This window comes from Protopterus annectens, chromosome 1.part0 (genome assembly GCF_019279795.1).
Source record: "Protopterus annectens isolate FY-2018-M chromosome 1.part0, PAN1.0, whole genome shotgun sequence".
NCBI lineage: Eukaryota > Metazoa > Chordata > Ceratodontiformes > Protopteridae > Protopterus > Protopterus annectens.
The window spans coordinates 1,347,746,442-1,347,768,941 of NC_056725.1; the positions used below are offsets into that span (position 1 = coordinate 1,347,746,442).

At 41.7% G+C, this 22,500-nt stretch overlaps 1 protein-coding gene across 2 annotated transcripts in view; it reads right to left on the reverse strand.

Annotated features, from left to right (window-relative positions):
* The window catches only part of CDC40 (cell division cycle 40), a 1,050,785-nt gene that overhangs the window by 838,557 nt on the left and 189,728 nt on the right, over positions 1–22,500 (reverse strand). For both annotated transcript variants that reach the window (XM_044066713.1, XR_006364212.1), the window contains exon 2: positions 4,418–4,504. In XM_044066713.1, coding sequence (XP_043922648.1) covers positions 4,418–4,504 — 87 coding nt within the window. The remainder of the gene's footprint in view (positions 1–4,417; positions 4,505–22,500) is intronic.

Genomic DNA, 22,500 nt, shown 5'->3' on the forward strand with positions numbered 1-22,500 from the left:
TGATATGAAATGTCATGTAAAAAGTTGTTAAAGTTTTTTTAATAAAAGATTTGTTAATTTTAAGATGTCAATTTTGAATTTGTTTTTGTATTAGGTGAACTATATATTTACGTATGTGAAAAACAAATTAAATGAGTATTTATTGTATAAGTTTGTAAGGCTGTTGGGCACTTTAAGGTGATTAATTATATGCAATTATGGAGGGGTTCACCTGTATAAACAATGAGATGTTTAGCAATTTTGTATCCTTTGAAGGCGAAAGGCCAAGGTACCAGTGGTTGTTATCTAGTAAAGCTCTTTTGAACCGTTGTCTCTGTGGAAGTTGTGTTTTTTGGATTTGTATTTTGCAGTGTTTTGTTACGATTGTCCCTGGAAAGCTAAAAGAAAAGTGGGAACCACTGCTGTCTGGGTCAAAAATCACCAGCACAATTTTGCAAATGTCATACAGGATCTTTTACAAGATCCTGGGAAATAGATGAAGAGAAGGATAGGCATATACAGGAGGATCCCCATTCAAGAAAAAGGCATGGCATCCACTTTCCAAAGCAGGGGATGTGGAACACTGAAGTTATCTATTCACAGGGGAGGCAAAAAGATCTACTTGAGGAGTACCTCACCAACGTACAATGTCCAGAAACACCTCTCTGTTAAGCATCCATTTGTGAGGATGTGTCCTGGACTTGTTCAAACAGTCTACCATTAGATTGTGCTCTGAAGGGATGTAAACCACCTGAAATACCAAGTGCTGGCATAGTGCCAAATCCCAAGCTGGAAGAAGCAGATTACAAACAAGATAAGACATTGTAAAAAAAAATTTAGATGACCTGGAACCCAAAGGGAGTGTAAGGCCTGTAGAAATGGGATTAAAGCCCTCATATCTTTGATACTGATGTGGTCTGACATCTGTTGATAGGACCAGAGACCCTGAACTTTCATATTTGTGAAATAAGCTCCTCAACCTTGATCAGAAACATCCATATAAAGCTCTTGAGTAGGAAGAGGAACCAGAAAATACGGACCTGGATTTAGGGAGATCTGTTGAATTCACCAACAGAGTTTGAATTTGATACAGGGTAGAATACGGACTGGAAAGTCCAGGGGGTGGCAGTGCTGGAGCTAAACAGCCTCAACATACCACTGAAACTTTTTCTCATGTGGAGTTTGGCAAAAGGAACCATGGAAATGGTGGATGCTACAAACCCAAGGGTTCACAGAAATTCCCTTACAGGAAGAACTGGAAGAGGAAGAAGAGACTGGAAATAAGCCTTCAAAAGCAAGGACCTTGGGAGGCAGAAGAGAAGCCAACATTGGGATGGTGTGAATCCTGCAACCCAAAAACACTTGGTCCTGACAGGGAGTCAATAATGACTTTTTGAGAGTGAATCCCACATTGTGCAGGTGAACCGTAGTGAAGTGTAGATTTTTTAGCAGGAGTTGCTGAGAGGGTATTTGAATCAGAAGGTCATCCAGATAAGGGAATATCTGGATTCCCTGAAGGCTGCAGAAAGCTACCATAGGGAACAGATATTAGGTAAATACCCTTGGACTTGTACAAAGACCAAAAGGCAAAACAGAGAACTGTAAAAATTTCTTGAAGAGATGGATAACAGGAACTTGGATGCAAGTGCCCTTCAAATCCAGGGAGACCATAAAAGCCTGGAGAAGCAAAACAGGGAAAAGGGTTTGAACAAACATCCTTAAGTAAGGAACATTAACAAAGGTGTCGAGACAGGACGTGTCTAGAATGGGCCTCCACAACCTCTCCTTACTGGGAACCAGAAACATTCTGGAATAAATACCTGTTCCCTTTTGAGACAAGGAATAGACTTGTATGGTTCTCTGTTCCACCAGATTCCACAGGACCACAAGAAAATGAGGAAGCTGGCAAGGAGAAGGCTGAGACCACCAGAAAAATGAGGGGAGGGACTTCCAAGCCATGAAACAACTGCGTTAGATGGAGAGAACCCAGGAGTCTGTAGTTTTGTATCAAACAGGGAAGGAAAGGGTTAGCCTGAGGGACAGAGGAATCTGTTTGAGAAGGGCGAAGAGGCTGGATATCATACCCAGGTAGATTTATCAGGAAAGGAAGGTTTCTGGGCCCTAATACTGTGAGTGCAGTTATGTGGGAAAAAGCCGCTTAAGATTTCTAAGGACAGTTCTTCTGAACTTGGGTACAGGAAAAACAAAATAGTTGTTTGAGGTCATGCAAAACCTTGCCCTTATCCTGCAGGGTTTTAAATAATTCTGCAGCAGAAGTGCCAAAGAGAGTCTGGTTATCTAAGGGGATCTAAAAGTCTGTCCAATATCCTCAGGCAAGGCCTACATGCACAACTAGGAATATCTCCTCATGACTGAATTTGATGCAGCTGCCTTGGAGACGGCATCAGCTGCAGTTAATGATGGAATGGTGGGGACCGGAGAGGCAGAACATAGCAGAAAGAAAGCAGAAGCCTTACTGTCTCAATCTGGCAAGGCAGTCACCCCCCCCCCCCCCCCCATGAGACAGGAGAGCCAGTACATATCTAGTCATGTAGTTCTGATAATTAATTGCCCTAAAAGCTAGAGGAGCAGAATTATACACTTTTGGCCCATATCTCTCCTTAACTTGGTTGTCCTTTTCAGAAGGCAAAAGGTTGGAAGAGGAAAGCAGCTTGGATGGCTTATCTATGGACATGGAAATCACTTCAGGATCAGAAGACTTTTATACACATACTTATGATTTTTAGGTACCTTATAAAATCTGTATGGCTTCTTAGGGGGTCAGAGGTTAAGAGTCAAGAGCCTGAAAATCTGCTGTAAATGTGTCCAACAGGGCAGCTAAGACTGAAGGGACTGTAAAAGCTCTAGGGGAGTCCATCTGCAAATGTTCATAATGCCTCTGTAGAACCTCGAATACTTGTGAAGAATTCCACTGAAAGTGTTCTGTCATACAGACCACTGTATTCCCAAGGCAAAAGGAGTGCGTACTTGTGAGGAATATGCCAAGGATTCTTAACCAGAATCCAACTCATCAAAAATCAGAATCCTTTGTTCTTTTAGATGGGGGTGGATGACCGTGAGGAGCAGCTACAAGGACAGACAATACTTCTAAGGGTTTTAAAGCCATGAGAGCATTAAACAGCCCTTGAGTAAAGTCCTGCCACTTTGTGTGAGGATCCTTAGCTACAGTAGTGACATGGTTGGTTTTCGGCTTCTTTTTTCACAGGAACATTTGCCTTGCCAAATCTGTGAGGTTTAGAATCCTGCCTGGATTCAAAGAGGGTACCAGGCACCTTTTCCCTAACAAAACTTTGGGGAATACCCCACTTAGGCCCTTCAGAAACACTCAGCTGTGGTCCCACACTGCATCTATACCAGATGTATGCACAGCCTTAGCAGACATGCAACTAGGCAGCTCCATGTCAACCTCCAACTGGGTCATGGTAGAGGGAATTGGCATCACTACCAGCTAGTCCTCAGGCTCTTCATCCAACGTGAGGGAAACATCCAGTGGGATTTGGACAACAGCAGATTCAGTATGCGTTCTTTTAGGTCTTTTTCTTAACATGCAGTTGAACTTCAGGGCGAGAGGATTCAGCCATGATACCCTTGGTCAGTAACATCATATATTGATTTTCCAGAGAAACAGAAAGGGAAAACAATGCTGTTTTTCCAGATAGAAAGGGAAGACAAACGTCTGTTCAGTGACTTGGGGACAAATGCCTGACAGATATCACACGGAGTACGATGGATAAACAAAAAAAGCACTTCTCTGGTTGGTCTTTATGGGGAATCTGCCTCCCACAATCTTATTTCCCCTTCCTGGATGACATGAACGCAAACTAAGAGGAAAAAATAAAGGGAGGAACCCCACCGGGGGGACTTAACTGTATCAGATGAACCAGCTCAGATAACAGTGTACACATCAAATTCTGAAGCAGCATTTGGACTGGCGGCAAAGAATTTGTGAGGATTTGGCACCCATATGTCTCATCTGTACCTTTCACCTTGCACATAGGGCATACATCTCTCGGACCATGCCGGGAAGATGTAAATGCTTTGGTATGAGGCTGGACATTAGGATATTCTGATGAGGATAGCCTAAAGTGTGCACAATACTGCAACAGTGATAAGGAAGGACATAGTGTGTGGGTGGGTGTAGACATAGATATATAAATTATACAGATATATTATCTATATATCTATATTTAGACACACATACGTATTTGAAATATATAATGAGATGGCTGCTAGTTTCAAAACAGACTAACAAGTAAGACATGTACTTTTAATATGCTAACAAACAATACGACATACTCCGCTATGAGTATTACTGAGTTGAAACCACTTCTAATTACTGAAGGCTGTATATGTCCACAAGAAAAAGTAGCTGTATAGCATGTTAAGAGGCAAACTTAAAAAACTGAATACTTCTTACCTCTGGTGCAAACATGGTATCATATGTAGGATTGAAACAGACCTCATTTGTGGAGGGGTCCAAATGCGTTCCTGTTTCCACATCCTCCTAAAATGGAAAAACATGCATTTTATTCAGTTAACTTCTCTGTGCATAACATCAAACGATATTTACAAGACAAGCACAATGAAATACCCGCATTCATAATACCAGTTCTAGTGGCTTCACGTGAGCTAAGTGCATTAAAAAAATGGATTCAATGCAAGCATAACCTAGAACATCATGTTACACTGCATACAGCAATGTATTTGCTTTATAAACTTTTAATCTTTAACTACTAAATGCCAGGCAAGGTTATTTAAATCTGCTATATTCACCTCTTGTGTTATACACTGTACAATGACCATAACATGTATTAACTATGTGCTATGCCACCAGACCACTTACCTGAAAACAAAGTTTTCTGGAAAATCACTGGGATGATTTGAGGACTGAAGTTACTAAATAATGACATATATTTGAGATTTCAGACTTCAGATTCTTCAGAAAATGTATGCCAACACAAACCCCATTATTCTAGCAACTTTCCAAGTTTATAAGAGCAATATTTAAAACCTGTCCCTATTTTTGGGCCTTTGTCCTCCCATTTTGTGAGGTTTTGTCCAGATTTCTTGCAGTAATTGGTTGAGAGGTATGTTTCCAACTACAATATTCAAAAAAGCATTGTGGCCAGTAACACTGGAAAATATTTTCACTATGCTGTAAGACTTGAGCTCTTCAGTTTCTTTCAATTAATGATTATTTGTTACTGATACAGACAGGCAGACCTAACAACAAATGCAGACAAGGAGAATATCCAGGCTAAAATGTGCAGTCAGGGCTGTCAACCTTCTCAGACATATATTTTGGGAATTGTATGGGCACAACCAGAATGACTGTTCCTTTCATTCTCCTTTTTGCAGGCTGTGTGACATGGAAGAGGTTATTCTTGCCATAAAAACACATTCTGTTTATTTAAAAACATATTAAGCAAAAGCAAACCTCTATGAGAAATTCTGAACAATACAGCAACACACAACTATTCATGCTCCCCTTTTCCAATGATCTAGTCTCTCCGAGACATAATGGCCCACCAGTATCATATGTTTACAGGTTTAGAGAACAAGCTGAAAGCTTCATGGCCATCAGGGAGACTGATGCCCTGGATCCTATGCTGGAATTTGCAGGTGTCCATCCACTCATTCATTTCTTTAAGTTATGAACTGACAGACTAAATTTAACAGACGGGAGTTTATTCCACATCATGGTAATGAACTTGGCAGCTTTTGTAGTACGATCAATATTACCTTTTATTGAGAACACATTTCCTCATATGTTCAAGTCACCAGCACGGGGGATATTCTAAGTGAAGAGTTTCAAATGGCAACTGTCCTTTGATGTTCTGTACGTTGGATGAAAGAGACTTGATAGAATTTTTTGCTGTGAGGCAAAACTAGAAGACCCTCAGTTCTCTGCCAGAAATCAATGCACCTTCACCAACTGTATTGGATATCACGCACAGATTACAGAACAGGAAGCAATATTCTACAATTTGACTGTTAACTGTTGTATAAAGGGGAACAATTACTTTTTTGACATGGCTTTCAACCACATTGAGAATCAGTTGGGCAAACCAATGTGTTCTGCATAAGGCAACGGCAACATTTGCATCAAAGATAATCACCTACAAGGACAACATTTTTTTTTTTAAACATTTTAAAGCTTTTAGCTGCTGGCCATTAATACTCTGTAAAGCTGGTTGGTGGGCCCAAATGCCAGTATGATGCAGTGTTTGACCCTGAAAGTAAAGTAATTTCTGCTTCATCATTCAAGTATCAACTGAATGACGAGAGGCTGTTGGTGGCATGTTTAAGGATTTAATAATAAAGCTCCCAGATTTGCAGTCACTTGCTTATTCAGTACACCAGACACTGGAATCACTTTTGGCATCTGTGAAAAATATGTCAAAAATTAGTGACTCTAGGAAAGAGTCTTAAGGGACTCTACTGGTGATGGGAACGGGTGCACAGATAGATACATCCTGCCCTTAATGCTACATACTACCATCTAGCCAACTCTGGATCCAAGTTATTTTGGGTCTTTCTTTGCCTTCAGATATTTCAGTATATGATTCTATAATGGGGTACAATTTTAAACCAACATTTTAGCCAGACTGAAGAAAGCTGTGAGGACAGAAATTTGCATTAAGAGTGGTACTAGGACAAATAAATTGTGAAGTTAATCATGTAAGTTCTGCTTTAACAAAACTGCAAAGGAGTTAGGTCATGGAGACTGAGATTTCTCCATTTCTGACTGAACAAGTGGTTGATGATTTGATCACCTTGTACAATAAATTTGTGAAGATCATCAGTCTACAATTACTAGGGTCTGTTGAAGGTCCTCTCGAGGTTTGGGGCCCTAAAAGTCTGCTTTGAGATATCAGAAATACAGCCAGTTCTTTAATGCTCTACTAAATAATGTGTATAAGTATGGTGGTCTGCTCTTGAATGCACAAATTAGACTTCCCAGTGTCTCATCTGGTTCAAAAGAACTGAAGGAAGAGGTGGTCATATCAGATGTAAATTTGGCTGGGATTATGTTGACAGGAAGAAGACTAGATGGGAATCCCCTTTGTGGTCTGAAACATACTCCAGATACGCGTGCTAATGGGTTAGCTTTACCTGTTGGCTCTGTTGTTATGCCACCATTTTGTTCCTACACACAATATTCTTGTTTCTTTACCTTCAGTTTTCAGAAGTGATTGTGGAAGGCCTTTTATAGGGTGATGGGACTTCAATCACAATAAGCAACAGTCAGGAGCTATAGTCTTCTTTTAAAATGCCGATATTTAACAACTAAAGCTGCATGTGCAAGATGGTGAGTGGGTGGAGACCAAGTATAGGTTCTCAAGTGATTGATTTCACATCTCCGCTTATGTTGTACTATAAACATGCTGCTAAACTTCCCTAGCTAAATTCCCGAGCAATGTATATGCAAACTGCAAAATGATGCTTGTGTATCAATGCATGTGTGAGAACATACACTTTTCTTCAGATTTACTACAGGGATGTAGTGACTGATCACAAGTAAGGAGATACAACCCTGCATAGGATAAGTCTTTACCCCCCCCCCCCCAAAAAAAAAAAATCAAATTTTCTTATGAACCACTGTTTCTCTCATCTCTTATGGATTCTGAGCTTCTGTCAACATGGAACTGTACTTCTCATCAGCAACACCACATGGATATCTCCAAAGCAGCAACAAAATCCACACCACCCCCTCAAAGATGGAACACAAGATCCTTGACTACATAATCCCACAGATCCCTTTCTGGCAGTGCAGTCCGTGGTAGAATTTCCATGCCAGTGTTGGAGATCCTAATGAAATGGTAACTTCTTATTAAACTGCATTATCATCAGTGAGAATGTCTTGCAATAAGTGATACAAAGAACAGCAAAGAAAATAGTTGAACAAGCTGATACAAGATGTCCTACCAAGGATTGCAGCATAGGGTTTTTTTAATGCAAGACATTCAAGGGCAAATCAGTCAGCAAGTACGTGTAGATCAATCACTTAACAGGGGGTGCTTCCCTCAAATTTGAAATCACTTCCCATCTAGGGGATGAATGCATTCTGGAAAATGCCAGGAATTATACAGCCCATCAACATAAAATCTTGAGTGGTTTCCATTTAGGTTCATTCCCGCTGAAGACATCAGAAAAGAAAACAATTTCTAATAATCACAGGGTCAGGGAAAGTTAAATAAGTGCCCAAAAAGGCAGAAATCTATAGTCAGCATTTCACAACCATTACTTAAGAGATAACTTAGCCCAATCACACAAGGGATGAAGAATGGTAAAGCCCGCCTGCTGAGAAGATCACATCTGAATACTCGCTGACTGGGGTTATTCTTGGCAAGAAAACCCCATAACATAACCATTAGACATCCCAAGAATACAATTCTGTGAGAAGGGATAAGAGAAGGTTTTTTTAAGTTGATCTGAAAATCACTGCAGCAGGGCTAGCCACTCTGTGGTGTAAGCAGTGGCTCTAGATGAGTCACTGCTGATGTGACACCCCAACCCCCTGTGCAAAAATTGGAAAAAGGAGGTTATGGATTGAAGGACGGATATGAAAATCCAGACTAAGGAACAGTTGTGGAAGTAAACTTACCATTACAGTAGATGTTCAAATGATCATTGCTTCAGTAGCTTTAGCTGTATGGGTTATATTATGCCAAGGAAAGCCAGCCAGCTTCCAAAGCTTCAGGGCACCTTCCATGCACCCAAGCTAACAGGCAGCTCAAGCGGACCTGAATAAAATACAAGTTTGGGTGACAAGCCCTTCATGGCTTTCCTGCCAACAATGAAAGGGAAGCCGAGCCCTGAAAGGACAATGCTAGGAAGAACAAAAATAAATAACCACACCCTGGCATAAATATCATACCAAAAAATAACAGAGATGGAGGGAGGGAGTGGCTACTGCAACAGTGATCATTTGAACATTTACTATTACTGTTAGTTTACTTTCAAAGCTATACTATGCTGATTATACTGATCACTGCTGCAGTAGCCTTAGCTATATGGGTAGACTACCCTAGTTTACTACATTTGGGATGTGGAAGGAGAAGAGTACAGAAGCCCCTGGAGAATAGTCCTTGCAAAGCCTGATCTAGACCCGGAGAAGGAATAAAGGTTAAAGTGCTTTTTTTAAAGTACATGTGGAGAACAAAGCTGCTGCTTCCAGAATACTTAAGAGTCCAATCCTTTCCAAAAAAATCCATAGCAGTCTGGGCCTTGACCTTGCCTGGAATAGATTTGCCCTGGGGATCATAACTAAGGGTACTGCTTTAGACAACCATTTGGAAATGAACTGTTTTGACACAGGTTGTCCCTTCGTCTTACCTTCACAAGAAATTAACAACTGAGCCAAAGATCTGAAAGATTTAGTTCTGTCAAGAAAGTACCCGAGTTATCTGTGGACATCCATGGTATGCAGTATCCATTTTCCCTCCTTTTTGGGTTCGGGAAAGAAAACGGGGAGATGGATAGTTTGGCTTAAAGTAAACTTGGATACCACATTAGGCATAAAAGAAGGATCAGTTCTCACAGAAATCCTATCTCTAGGGAAAATGAGGTAGAAATGACTCGCCATAAGAGTTTTCAACTCAGATATCCTACTTGCAGATGTTAGAGCAATCGGTAAAACTGTTCTCCATTTTAAGTACCTTAAGTCAGCCAGGTTAGCTGGTTCAAATGGAGTAAGTGTTAGTTTCCCCCAACACAAAATTAAGATCCCAAGGACAGGCCACACGTTTTCTCAGAGGACACTCATGCAAAACCCCTTTCAAAAACATTTTGACATGAGGCTGCACTGAAAGAGGAGAATTCACAGACATGTTGAAATGGCAGGTAAATGAACCTTGACAGAGGAAAAAGAAAGGTCATAGGACAGTAATTCACGCAAACACTGTAAAACCAACTAACCTTGAATGGGTGATGGTTATGCTGTTGGCACCAACTAGAAAACCCTTTCCATTTGCTAATATACGACTTTCTACTAGCATGTTTTCTTGCCACCATTAGTACCTGCTACATGCCCTCAGTAAAGATGTGCCTAAAAGAATTGAGACCTTATCATCCAGGCAGTCAATTAAAATTGATTGGTGTCGGGTTGTATCAAACACTCTTATTCTTGTGTGAGTAGATCCAGTCTGAGGAATCTTGCAGCAATTGCCACTGGCCATTTCCAAAAGAAAGGAGAACCACAGTTACCTAGGCCAGAAAGGAGACACCACAATGATCTTGGGGAATTCCTTCTGAATCTTCAGCAGTACCCTAGATATTAGTGGAAAAGCATACAAAAACATTCTTGTAAAAGGAAAAGAAAATGCATCTGCCTTCCAAGCCTTCCTGTATGCTATCCTGCAGAAGAATCTTGCCAGCTGATCATTCAGAGAGGAGGCAAAGACGTCTACCTGAAGAACTCCAACCAGATGGATCCAATCTTAGAAGACCCCTGATCAAATTTCCATTTGTGTGTGTATTTCTCCTGCTCAGCTTATCTGCCACACAATTATGCATGGAGAGAATGTAGGATGCCTGTAGAGTGAGACTGTGCTGTGAAGCTATATCCCAGTGTCTATATTAGATAATCAGAATCTACTTACCTTGAACCTATATTCATCAACCCTAAACAAAATTCACTTCCGCAAACAATGAAAACTACGGTAAGGATGCAAATGGCTAACGCCACAACTTTGTCCTTTTCTCCAACATAGTGTGATCTCGGAGTTGGTATATTTATAGTTAGGGGAGGTGTTGGGGTGAAGCCCTTCCCCCCACTTCAGTGGGTTTGATTTAGTGTGATGTGCGTTGTGGCAAAGTGATTACTTACCCTAGTGAAATTTTCAATATTCACTGAAGTGTGTTTTGCTGTTGCGGTGTCAATGAATACAGGTTCGAGGTAAGCAAATTTCGATTATCTTATATAGACCCATATCCCATATGAGTTGGTCCCTCTTCCTTGTTCATGTACCACATGACTGTGGTAATGTCTGTAACAACTTTAAGGGGTCCTGGGAACCGAAAGTGATTCAGAGAGTTAAGTGTCTTGATCAGGGCAAGCATCTGTTTTATATTTATGTGCTTGCTTCTGCCCTTGGGGCCCCACATTCTTTGCACTTTTGTCCCTCCTGAAACAGCACCACAAGCAAAGTCCGAGGCATCCATGGTGACCAATTGCTTTTGAACATGGTGGGAGAAGGGGAGACCTGGATTTAGGGATATCAGTTGTCTCCACCAGTGATTTCTCTTCTGACAAACCCAAGCACTAGGATATGAAAAGACAGAGTGTTGGTGCTGTGACCAAAGAGACGTCAGATACCACTGTAACGTTCTCATGTGTAGTCTTTTTGTGGGCACCATGAGAATCATAAAAGTCATGAGACCCAAAATCCTGTGTGCAGTGGCCAAAGTCTGAATGGAAAACCCTAAAATTTGATTTAGATATATATCTATTTTTTTTCCCTGTAGAAGAAAAGCTCCTTGAATTGTGGTGTCTAGTTGACATTCCAGAAACACAATCCTGTGAGGAAGTCAGGAAAGACTTTTGAATGTTCTCTTGGAATCCCAGCTTGTATAAAAGATCACCCAAGACAGAGATTCAGGACACTTTGAAAAAGACTTTGCAAATATAAGCAAGTCATCTGAATATGGAAAAATGTTGATACCCTGTAGCAAGCTATAACTGAAACTAGACACTGAGAACACACTTGGTATAGTGGATAGGCCAAAACGGTAAGCCACACAACTGATAATGTGATCCAGATACAAAATGGATAGGGATGGGATGATAAGCCTCTTTTAAAAAAAACTAGTTTTACTAAGAAATCTGAAGAAGCAGATAACAGGTTGTGAAGTAACATCATTTTGAATATGGGCACCATCACAAACAGGATTAGGAAAGAAAGACCCAGAACTGGTGTCTAAGCATTTTCTTTCTTTGGCATTAAAATAACTTTGAATAAAACCCACTTTTCATCTGGAAAGGGGAGTTGGTTATATTACTCCCTGGGATAGCATGTGATGAAGAAAAGGTGGAAAGAAGAGAGTCTGGTCTGGAGGATTACTTATTATTCTCTGGTAAGGAGGAATTTCCTCCTATTGCCATTTGGAACCTTGAATGGTCATTAGAACCCATTTGTCTGAAAGTATCTGTTGCCAAAGACAAAAGTGGAGATTTAGACTTTTTGAAGACAAAAGAGAGTGCCAGGGTGGGACTGGGAAAAGTACCTTAAATAATCATTCTGACTTATGGGACTGTTCTTAGTTTCGGGAGTTTACAGAATTCTTCATGAACCCCTTGCCATTTATTCTTAAATGTCTGTTTACCTGTGTTTTGTCGAGGCTGTTTGTTTAAAAAAATTGTATGAGGTGTTGGAGAATCTCTTGGAAAATGTGGAAAAGGTGGGCTAAAAATGTATCAGCTTAGCCCTTTCATCACACTTTTTGATCATCTCTGCAGCAGAGGGGCCAAAAACTAAATCAGTATACAAAGGAGAATTTAAAATCTCATTTTAACATCTGGGAGGTTCAGAGAATGCAACCATGCAAACCGCCTCAAAACAATACTTCAGAAGCATCAACTGAGTCATACATACAACGTATACAATGAGTAGTGACTTGAATAATAGAAGAAATTAAATTTAAAGCAGAGTTTTCCACAAAAAAGAACTGCAGCCAAACCATTCCTCATACTTTCACAATTAGAAGAAACCTTAACATATTTGCCTGACAATTCAAAATTCTGAAATCAAAATTGCACAAGCATGCACTTTTTCTCCCATACTTAATCTTTCAGTCCTTATCAGAAAAAGTAGGATTGGAATTAACTAAGTGTTCGGCAGAAGGATTCACTAAACCTTGAGCTGCTGGGTCAGGTTTGGGAAGAGTGCATACAACTTAAACGACTGAGGAACTTTATACATCCTATGTGGCTTTTCAGGAGCAGTTGGGTGACTGTCAGGATAATTGCAGGCAGTAACACACCAATCCTCCAAGATGGACAAAGACTGGAGGAATGGGTGCAGGTTCTGGAAATTCCTACTATAACAGCTCAAGGGACTGAGAAACCTAAACTAAGTGTTCTCCCACTGAAAAAACTGGCACATTCTAGCAAGTGTCTTACAGAAAGAGAAACCTCACAGGGAGAATCAAAAACATAGGTCTCCTCGGAGTCTGAATAAAAAATCTGAGTAGAAAACTCTGCATCTGTACCTTTATCCTCCTGCCCAGACTCAATCTTGAATTTCTTCAGGAAAGGAAGCATCCATAGCTTCACAGGCAAGTACGAGGCTAGCAGACATTGCAGGTCATTTTAAGCCTAGCCAATTGCCCTTTTTGTGCTCAAAATAATATATCCCATTTGGTTATAGATTGGCCTTATCCATTCCATGGTTAATAATTATATATTTCCCCTTCAGAGAATAACTGTGATCATAGCATAGATAATTTGAGGGGACCCATGTATGGGATAAAGCATTTAGGAGCTGCATCTATCCATTAGTAGTACAGGGGGCAGTCCTGGGGTGAATTTTCTGTTTCCCATCCATAGATCTAAGTTGCACTTGAAAATGAACAGGGATGAACTTTGTTTTATGTGGATGTTCCATAGAAGCGGTATCCTCTATGAAATATACCTGTCCCTCCAATCTATTTTGTTGTTAGACCCCTAGACTGAGTATTTCTGACGTCATATGAATTGTCGATGTGCAGTAAATCCATTAGTAATAGGTTGGAGGATGTCCTGTATGCCAGACAGAGCTCCACCTCTTAGCATTCTGCAGGATACAGACTAGAGTGACAGAGATTTGAGTCGGTCCATGTAGGACATGTTGTTTTGGTTTTCACTCCTTTTAGAAGGTTACCTCTGTGGGAGTTCCAGTTGTTGCATGTGTCTGGACAGATACTTGCCAAAGGGGCATGATATTTAATAACTGGCCTAATGAGGGTGGAGTAAAGGGGGACAATGACAATTCTAGATCTAGACAATCCCTTGGTTTATAAACTGTACAATATAGAGGGACTTTCTTACAACTGACGCATGTTGGTCAAAAGTTAGGTCACTGTCCACATAAATTTCCAAATCCCGAACAACTGTGTCAACTCTTAGGGGCATATTGTTTGTATTGTAATGTATCCCTCTTTCTTTTACCACAAACTACTGTACAAGAAGGCTAAATACCCTGAATTAAACCATGAGCCAGACAGTACAGTTGTGTACACTTACCATAAATTTAGATGTTCGAGTGTATTCACTGTTGCAGTCATCACTGCCTGCAGGTAGCCCTCAGTCAGCCTGAATACCAGTGTCTTCAGACTGCCTGCAGGTAGCCCTCAGTCAGCCCGAATACCAGTGTCTTCAGATTTCTGCATTGGATGCTGTCGCTTCTTCCTTGACGTCAGGTCATCAGGGGTATAAAACATGCAGCCAACGCCATTACATCAGTTTTTCTTGCCTCAGATGTCAGGTCCCCACACAATATGAAGCAATTAAATAGTATGGTAAACCCACATCAAAAAGCAAATACACAAGAAAAAAATAGATATACCAACCAGAAGGAGAGGTAGAGCCAAGAGAAGTCAGGGGGCTGGAGGGAGGGTAACCAAGACTGCAACAGTGAATACACTCGAACATCTACATTTTTGGGAAGTGTACACAACTGTACTATGTTCTTCGTGTTTCACTGCTGCAGGCATCACATTTGGGTTGATTCCCAAAGCTAAGGAAGGGAGGAGGAAGTTAAAGAGCATTAGGGCCAGCTATTAATCCCTGCAAGACTGCAGTGGCAAATCCAGCTCACAGTTTAGAAAAGATAGGCAAGTGGTAATGCTTGGTGAAGGTATGTACAGAGCTCCATGTAGCAGCTTATAGGATGCCCCCTGGTAGGGACCCCTCTGAGAAATGCCGCAGAGGTAGATGCAGCCCTGGTGGAATGTGATCTTATCCCCTGTGGGGTATGTTTTCCATGGTGCTTGTAGCAGAAATGAATGCAATGAGCTATCCACTTGGAAATGGTTTGCTTTGAAATGGCCTTCACCTCTGCCCCTGCAGCAAAGCTAACTAACAGCTGCTCAGATTTTCTGATAGGCTTAGTCCTGTCCAAACAGAATCTAAGTTGTCTGTGCACATCCAGAGAGTGCAGTATTAGTTTCCCTTTGTTTTGTGGATTAGGGAAAAAAGTATGCAAATGAATGGACTGATTTAGGACCACAGAAGACACCACCTTGGGCATAAAAGGAAGGATTAGTCCTGAGGGAAATCCTGTCTGCATGGAAGATGATGAAGGGTTCCACTGCCATAAGGGCCTGTAATTCAGACACTCTTCTTGCTGAAGTGATGGCTAGAAGGAAGGCTGTTTTCCAAGAAAGGAATTTCAACTCTGCTGTAGCAGCTGGTTCAAAGGGGGGGGGGGGCTTTTCCACTACAAAGTTAAGGTCCCAGGCTGGAGTGGGAGCTTAGATTTTTGGTCCCTCTAAGGAATTGCTTTAGCAAGGGGTGACAGAAGAGGGGTGGCTCAGTATTATAATGTGCTAAAATGGCAGAGGGATGAATTTTAATTGACGAGAAGGATAGGCCCCTGTGGAGCATTTCTGTTAAGTACTGTAGAATATGAGGTAAGCTGTGCACTACTGTACCCATCCCCTGAGCCAGGCTCCAGGAACAGTATCTTTCCCACTTTTCAGCATAGGAGTTTCTAGTACTAGGCATCCTTGCCTCCAGAATGACATCCAGTACCTGCTTAGTGAGAGATGCTAAGGGAGAGCTCAAGGAATTAGCCAGGCTGCAAGGTTCAGGGTTTGAAGCTGAGGGTGCAGAATCTGGCCCACCTGCTGGGACAGCAGGAAAGGGGTCTGAGGCAGGTGCCATGGTTGTAGCAATGCCATACTGCGCAAGAGGGGGTACCAGTGCTGGCGCGGCCAGTCTGGTGCAATCGGTATTGTTCTTGGCTTGTCCTGGTTGATCTTTAGTAGAACCTTCGAGAGGAGAGGCAGAGGGGGAAAGGCATAAACTGAGAGGCTTTCCCAGGTAAAGGACAGAGCATTAAGCTTGGCTGTGGGGAGTTCTTGTGCAGAATTTGTTCAATTGGTAGTTCTGAGGTGAGGCAAACAGGTCTACCTCTGGAGTCCCCCATTTATTCCTCAAGAGGTTGAATATTTTGGGTTCTAGTTTCCATTCGTGTGGGTCCATGAGATTTCTGCTTAAGTCGTCTGCCAGTGAATTTAGTATGCCTGGCAGGAATTGAGCTTGCAGGTGTACTTGGTAGCTCAAGGCTGTGTTCCGCAGAGCCATAGCTAGTTTGCAGAGAGGGTACGAGTCGGTTCCCCCTGCTTGTTTATGTACCACATAACTGTGGTGTTGTCTGTCTTTACCAATAGTAGTCCTGAAAGGATACGGTCTTTGAAGGCTGTCAGAGCATTCTGTACAGCTAACATTTCTTTTTGATTGATATGCAGGTGCATCTGTCTCAGGTTCCATTTGCCCTGAATGCACTGCCCTGCCATGTGAGCCCCCCATGCATAGTCTGATGCGTCTGTTGTTAGGGTTTGGGTGGCAGGGGGTACAGTGAAAGGGAGTCCCTCGTTGTGGTAGCAGGCCTCTGCCCACCAAAGGAACTCTGTCTTGATACAAGGAATGATAGAAATCATTGTTTCCAGGTCCTGAAAATGTTGACACCAGAGGCTTTTTAGATACCATTGGAGTTTCCTCATATGCAGTCTTGCATATGGAATTAGTAAAATGCAAGGGGTCATGAACCCCAGGGCTTGCAGTATTTTCCTTGCAGATAGCTGGGGTTTTGTGGCCTATAGTTTGAAGTAGGTTGTCAAATAAACTTGTTTCACTGGAGTGAGGAATGCCATCTGGGAAGTTGTGTTCAAGCTTGCTCCCAGGAATGCAATCTGTTGGCAGGTTAATAGGTGAGATTTCTTTTCGTTGATGGTGTACCCCAGTGAGGTTAGAAGTTTCTTTATGAATGACAGGTGTTGTAATAGCAAGCCCCGGCTTTCTGCCGAATCAGACAATCGTCCAAGTATGGGTAAGGGACTGGAAAGGACCAGTTCTTAGGCCAATGCCTACTGAATCTGGGAGGCTGTACTTGTAGGAAATCTAACAGTTTGCATAGATTTAGCTTTTTCCTCCATCCTTTTGAGGACGACTTCTGCTTTGTTGCCAAAAAGGCGGTCTTGGTTTAAGGGAGCATTCAGTAATTTAGCTTTTACTTGATCTGGCAAGTTTTGTTCCTTAAGCCAAGCATGCCTTCTAAGTACAGATCCAGTGACAGCAGCCCTGCAAGATGCTTCTAAAGCGTCAAAACCACATTGCAAAGTATGTTTACCTACTTGTTCTGCAGAATACATTAAATCCTGTAATTCTTTGTGTTCAATACAGTCCGGAATCAACATCATTTTCTGTTTAAGTAGCCCCATAACATGCTGCTGATACTTTAACATATGAAACTGGTAATTTAAAGCCCTAATGGCCAAAGTAGCAGAAGTGTACACCTTCTTACACCATCTGTCTAAGGCTCTAGAATCTCTATCAGAAGGGGTAGGATTTTTGGCAGCAGTAGCCTTAATGCCTTTTGCTCCTTGGGAAATGGTCCCTGGATCTGCAGAAGGATTCTTGAAGAGGAACTTGTGAGAGTCAGTTACTCTAATACCAGTCAGGTTTTCTGGGAGCTGGAGGTAGTGTGTCTGGGGAAAGGCTAGATTCCAAGAAAGCATCATCTACAATGTCCAGAACAGGAGGGATAGCTAAAGGCCTGTATTGAGATAGGAGTAAGAATTCCCCAAGTCTCTTTTTGGAGTCAGAGTAATCTTGGCTTTCCCAACGGAAATGCTCCCTAAGAGTGTGCAAGGTTTCACCGAAAGAAAAATATTCAGGAGTGGAAGCAGAGGGAATGGAATCCTCTGCAGCAGAATCCTCGTAAGAAGATAAGGGCAAATCCTGGTAATCAGAAGGAGCAGAAAAATCAGATTCCAGATCAGAAGAATCAGAAAGAATCTCAGTTCTAGGTTTCTTAGAGGGGGAAGACTGGCTTCCCCTAATCAAGGTAATGAGGTCTTCAGTCATTCTAAGCATTTGTTTTTTTAGGCATATGGGCCTGGGCCTGGGCCTGCAGTTTTGGTTGTTGGTTTTCTAGGCGAGGTGCGAGTTTTGGGCCTGGATGAAAATGACCGCGTTGGTTTAATATGAATGTCTGTAGGCCTCACTACACCCTCAGAAGCTGCTGCCTGCACAGCGGCTCCGGACACATCCAAGGTAGACACATCTGCAGGTTCCATAGTCGAAGAAGCAACGCGCGGCATACCGGTCTCCGAATGGGTCTCAGTAGAGGCCTGCGAATCAGAAGTAGTGGGTATCAGGGGCTGCGAAAGCGCCTCACTGAGTACTGGCGGACTGACGACTAGCTTAACGGAAGCGTCATCAGCAGTTTTGGACCTATGCAGTCTGTCTTTATCCTTACGTTTTTTCGGACAATCGGTAGTCGGATGGCTTGACGGAGCCATTTCAGAGTACACAGATAGAGTACGAAAGTAATTAGCTGCAAAAATAGCCCGACGACGAATAGTTCGGGAGCCGAATAAGGCACAAAACTGACAACGAGGGACACTGTGGTCTGGGCCTAAGCAGGGGATGCAGTAAGAATGAAAATCTCTATGAGGTATTTGCTTTCCACAAATGAGACAATTGTTAACTTTTACTGACATCGGTTAAAGCAAGAAAAAGGATCCCCAATGGGGTACTTAGCTTTTTTTTTGAAGACTTTGGGTCTGAAACTCGAAACTGAAAATTTCAGGAGTCGACCGACCAGCACTTGCAAACTGTTTCTGTTTCAGGAACCACACGGCAAGAAAGACTGATGTAATGGCGTTGGCTGCATGTTTTATACCCGCCCCCCCCCCCCGACGTCAAGGAAGAAGCGACAGCCTCTGACACAGAAATCCGAAGACTCTGGTATTCAGGCCGGCTGAGGGCTACCTGCAGACAGATAACCCAAATGTGAGGACTGCAACAGTGAAATACGAAGAACATCCAGTAAACTTCTCCTGTCTAAGGAAATTTGAGGAGGAGTAGATGCAAGCTTAGTTTTCTGCTGCTTCTGACAGGAAAAAATGGATCCAACAGTGTTATTAGTTGCAGCAGTTTCCCTAGAGATGGGAACAGCATTCTGACAAAACAGGGAAGTTTTTCCCATTTATCTCCCAGGAACAATACGACCGGCTCTCCCATTGCCCACTGAGGGGATCCCAGCAGTCACAGAGGATGTGGCTAATCCCTGGTCCAAACTGGCTGTACATGTTACACCAGAGGGATTACAGGTAAAAGATGAGTAGTCTGAGGCAAAATAAATGGCCACAGCAGAGTCACCCACTTGTGGCTGAGGTAAACTGCTAGCCTGTTGTGGTGGCAAAGGCCTTTTTCTTTTGTGGCTAGAAAAAGGATCGACCAAGGGACAGACTGTTTGTTCCTTGGTCAAGCCAAAAATGTTGCCTGTTTTCCTCAAAAATGGAGCCTCTTTCCCAGGGAAAATAATCAGCAAATGCTAGTAAAATAAAATGTCTTTAAAGTTATTTATTTTCCCATTCAAATACAGTAAAAAGCACTTTAAAACAGTATGCCACCCCCACAAAGAATAAACAATTTCTCCACAGAAAATGGTTCTCAGTTACTTTAAACAACTTTTAAACTGACTGGAAAAAGAGTGCGCTTCTGTTTAAAAGTACAGTACAGTCTCATAACAGTCCATTAAAACAAATTCCTAGCTTTAAAATAATTATATTTTCCTCTTCAGTAAAGTTAAGAAGTGCAATTATTAAATGGAAGCCTTCCTTTTCCCCTAAAGAGAACTTGTCTGTTCAGCAAAGGAACAGCACAAACTGACTGTAGAACCTTTTAAGCCTTAATGGAGCATACTCTGCAGCAGTAAAGTTCTGAAGGGCTTGGTGCACAAACTTGTCTTAGTCAGCTTGTCTCGAGCTGCCTGACAGTTTGGATGCACAGAAGATGCCTTGAAGCTTTAGAAGCTGGCCAGCTGTTATATTCTTGACAGGATATGACCTATACAACAAAGGTTGCTGCACCAGTGATCAATTCAATGATCAGCAGCTGCTAAAGATTCTTGATAGTGTGAGAAAGAACCTGCAAAGATATGACAATCATCCAAATACAGGAAGATGTTAATGCCTTGACGTCTGCAATAAACAATTACCGAATACCCTTGGAGCAGTGGAAAGCCAAAGTGCAAAACATAGAACAGATAATATAAGCCAGGTTTAGAAAATGCTAAATATCTAAACTTGTCAAAGGGAATGTGATAATATGCATCTTTTAAGTCTAGCTTTACCATGAAAGCTATGGAAGGGGAAAGTAGTAACAGGGAATGGAGGAAAAGCATTTTGAAATTTGGAATCTTGCCAAAAGATTTAGAAAGAAAAGGTCCTGCACAGGCTTCCAGGATCCTTTCTCCCTTTCTGGCACCAGAAAAATCATTGAATAAAAAAAGACTTTGTGCATCTAACAGAGGACATGATTAAACGTTTCCTAAGACAGCACCTGATGCAGAATGAGAGGAAAAAAAAGCTAACAGTTTACAGGGCAAAGAGGAATACCCTAGAACAGGGAGATTATTTCCTATTGCCAAGTGTACCCCTGCTGAATTAGATTTAAAACCCATCTGTCTATCACAATCTGGTACCACAAGGGAAGATGAAACCTCATGCATATAGAAAGGTTGTCGGGGGGGGGGGGGGGGGTAGTGGAATAAGCTTGTGCAAGCAAATGACCATGCTAACTAGACGGACTGTCCTTGCTTTTTGCAGGCTTTTCCTTTCTTTTTGAAACATTCTTATGATTGCTTTTTAAACTCCTATTTAACAACTCATTGCTGATTAAACTGTTTATCAAAAAGGAAAGCTGAGGAGGCAGATATTTTTTCACTTTAAAAAAGGATGGTGGAAATATCTGCATCACATTGAGTGAATTTTCCCCTTACATTACACTTGTTGAGCACCTCAGCTGCAGGATAGGCAAACAGAATGCCCTTGTCGAATGGAGAATTTAATATTTCAATTTTAACATCTTCGGGAAGGTTTTGTTAATAAAGCAAAGCCAACATTCTCACAACTGATCCAGAAGCAGAAGCTCTGGAAAAAGAACCAGCATCAGCAATAGCACAATTTAAAACATGCTTAGAAACCTGGGAAGCAGATGTTATTGAGGCAATTGATAAATGTTTTATATCTCAGAAGAAGGAATGTTAATAATTAACTTTTGTATGTTCTCAAAAGATTAAACACTATCAAATGTGCTTGACAGTCCAAAATCCTGAAAGATAAAGTAACAGAAAAACTTTCTTTCTTCCTCAACTTGTCGAAAGCTTTCCCATCCTTGTCAGATGGATTAGGGTTAGCAGCAGTTATCTTTTTAGCAGAAGCAGTTTTATATAGATAAATTAGTACAAGATCTGCTATTGAGTTGAAAAACAAATACTTATGAGACTAAGGTAACCTGTATAGCATGGCAGGCTTCCTGGAGGCAGGAGAATGTTTTTCTCACAGCTTCTAGTTTGTGTAATAGTCATTCTCTAAAGCAGGCAAAAACAGGTGGGACAGCTGCCAAGTCAGAAACATCCAACTGTAGCAAATCATAACACATTTCTGTTCAAGATGAATTTCATTCGGTTCCCACTGAAAAAAAGCTCTTCAACTTTAACAAAGTCTCAGGAAAAGATACAACTTCAAGAGGGAACTCTGAAGCCATGCTTTCCTCAGAATCAACTCAGAATCAGAAAACATTCCCGAAGAACCACTATTCCTTTGCATTGCCTGGTATTTTGAATGAAAATCCAATTCAGAAAGAGTGGGAACCCCTTTTCATGCTTGAGGAAGAATACGTCCAGGAAAAAGCAGAAATGGGCTCCTTAGCGAATCCAAGTAAATCATCCTTTTCCAAAGAAACAGAATCAGGAAAAGGTAATATATTCTCACTATGGTCTCTTTTATGGGGACACTCCCAGGAGAATGAGTAACTCAGGAAGGCATAACCATCCCAAATTCAAATTCTCTTGGTCTTCACTGATTGAAGAACCTTCACTGATCCCTTCACCAGAGACCAATAGGAGTGGTTCTCCCTTAACATACAAGGGCATTCCTGCAGCCACAGAGAATGTGGCTAACCCCCTGTTCTCAAGTGCAACAACATAGAGGAAAAAGATGAGCAGCTTGAGGAACCAAGGGCAGCTACAGCAGAGTTACTCACCAGCAGCTGAGGAGCAACAGGAGTCAGCCTAATATCCCAAAACTCCTTAACATTTTTCGTCTTGTGGGCAGGGAGGGTAAAAATGCAGAGGCTAGTAGCTGCTCCATGGGTAAGCCAAAACCGAGACCTCAAAAATAGAAGATAGCCTGGATGAGATGGTAAAAGCTTAAAACTGAGAGAAAGTGGTATGGAAGTATGTAAACTATTGACAGTTCCCCACAAGCACAATATCCTTCCCCAAA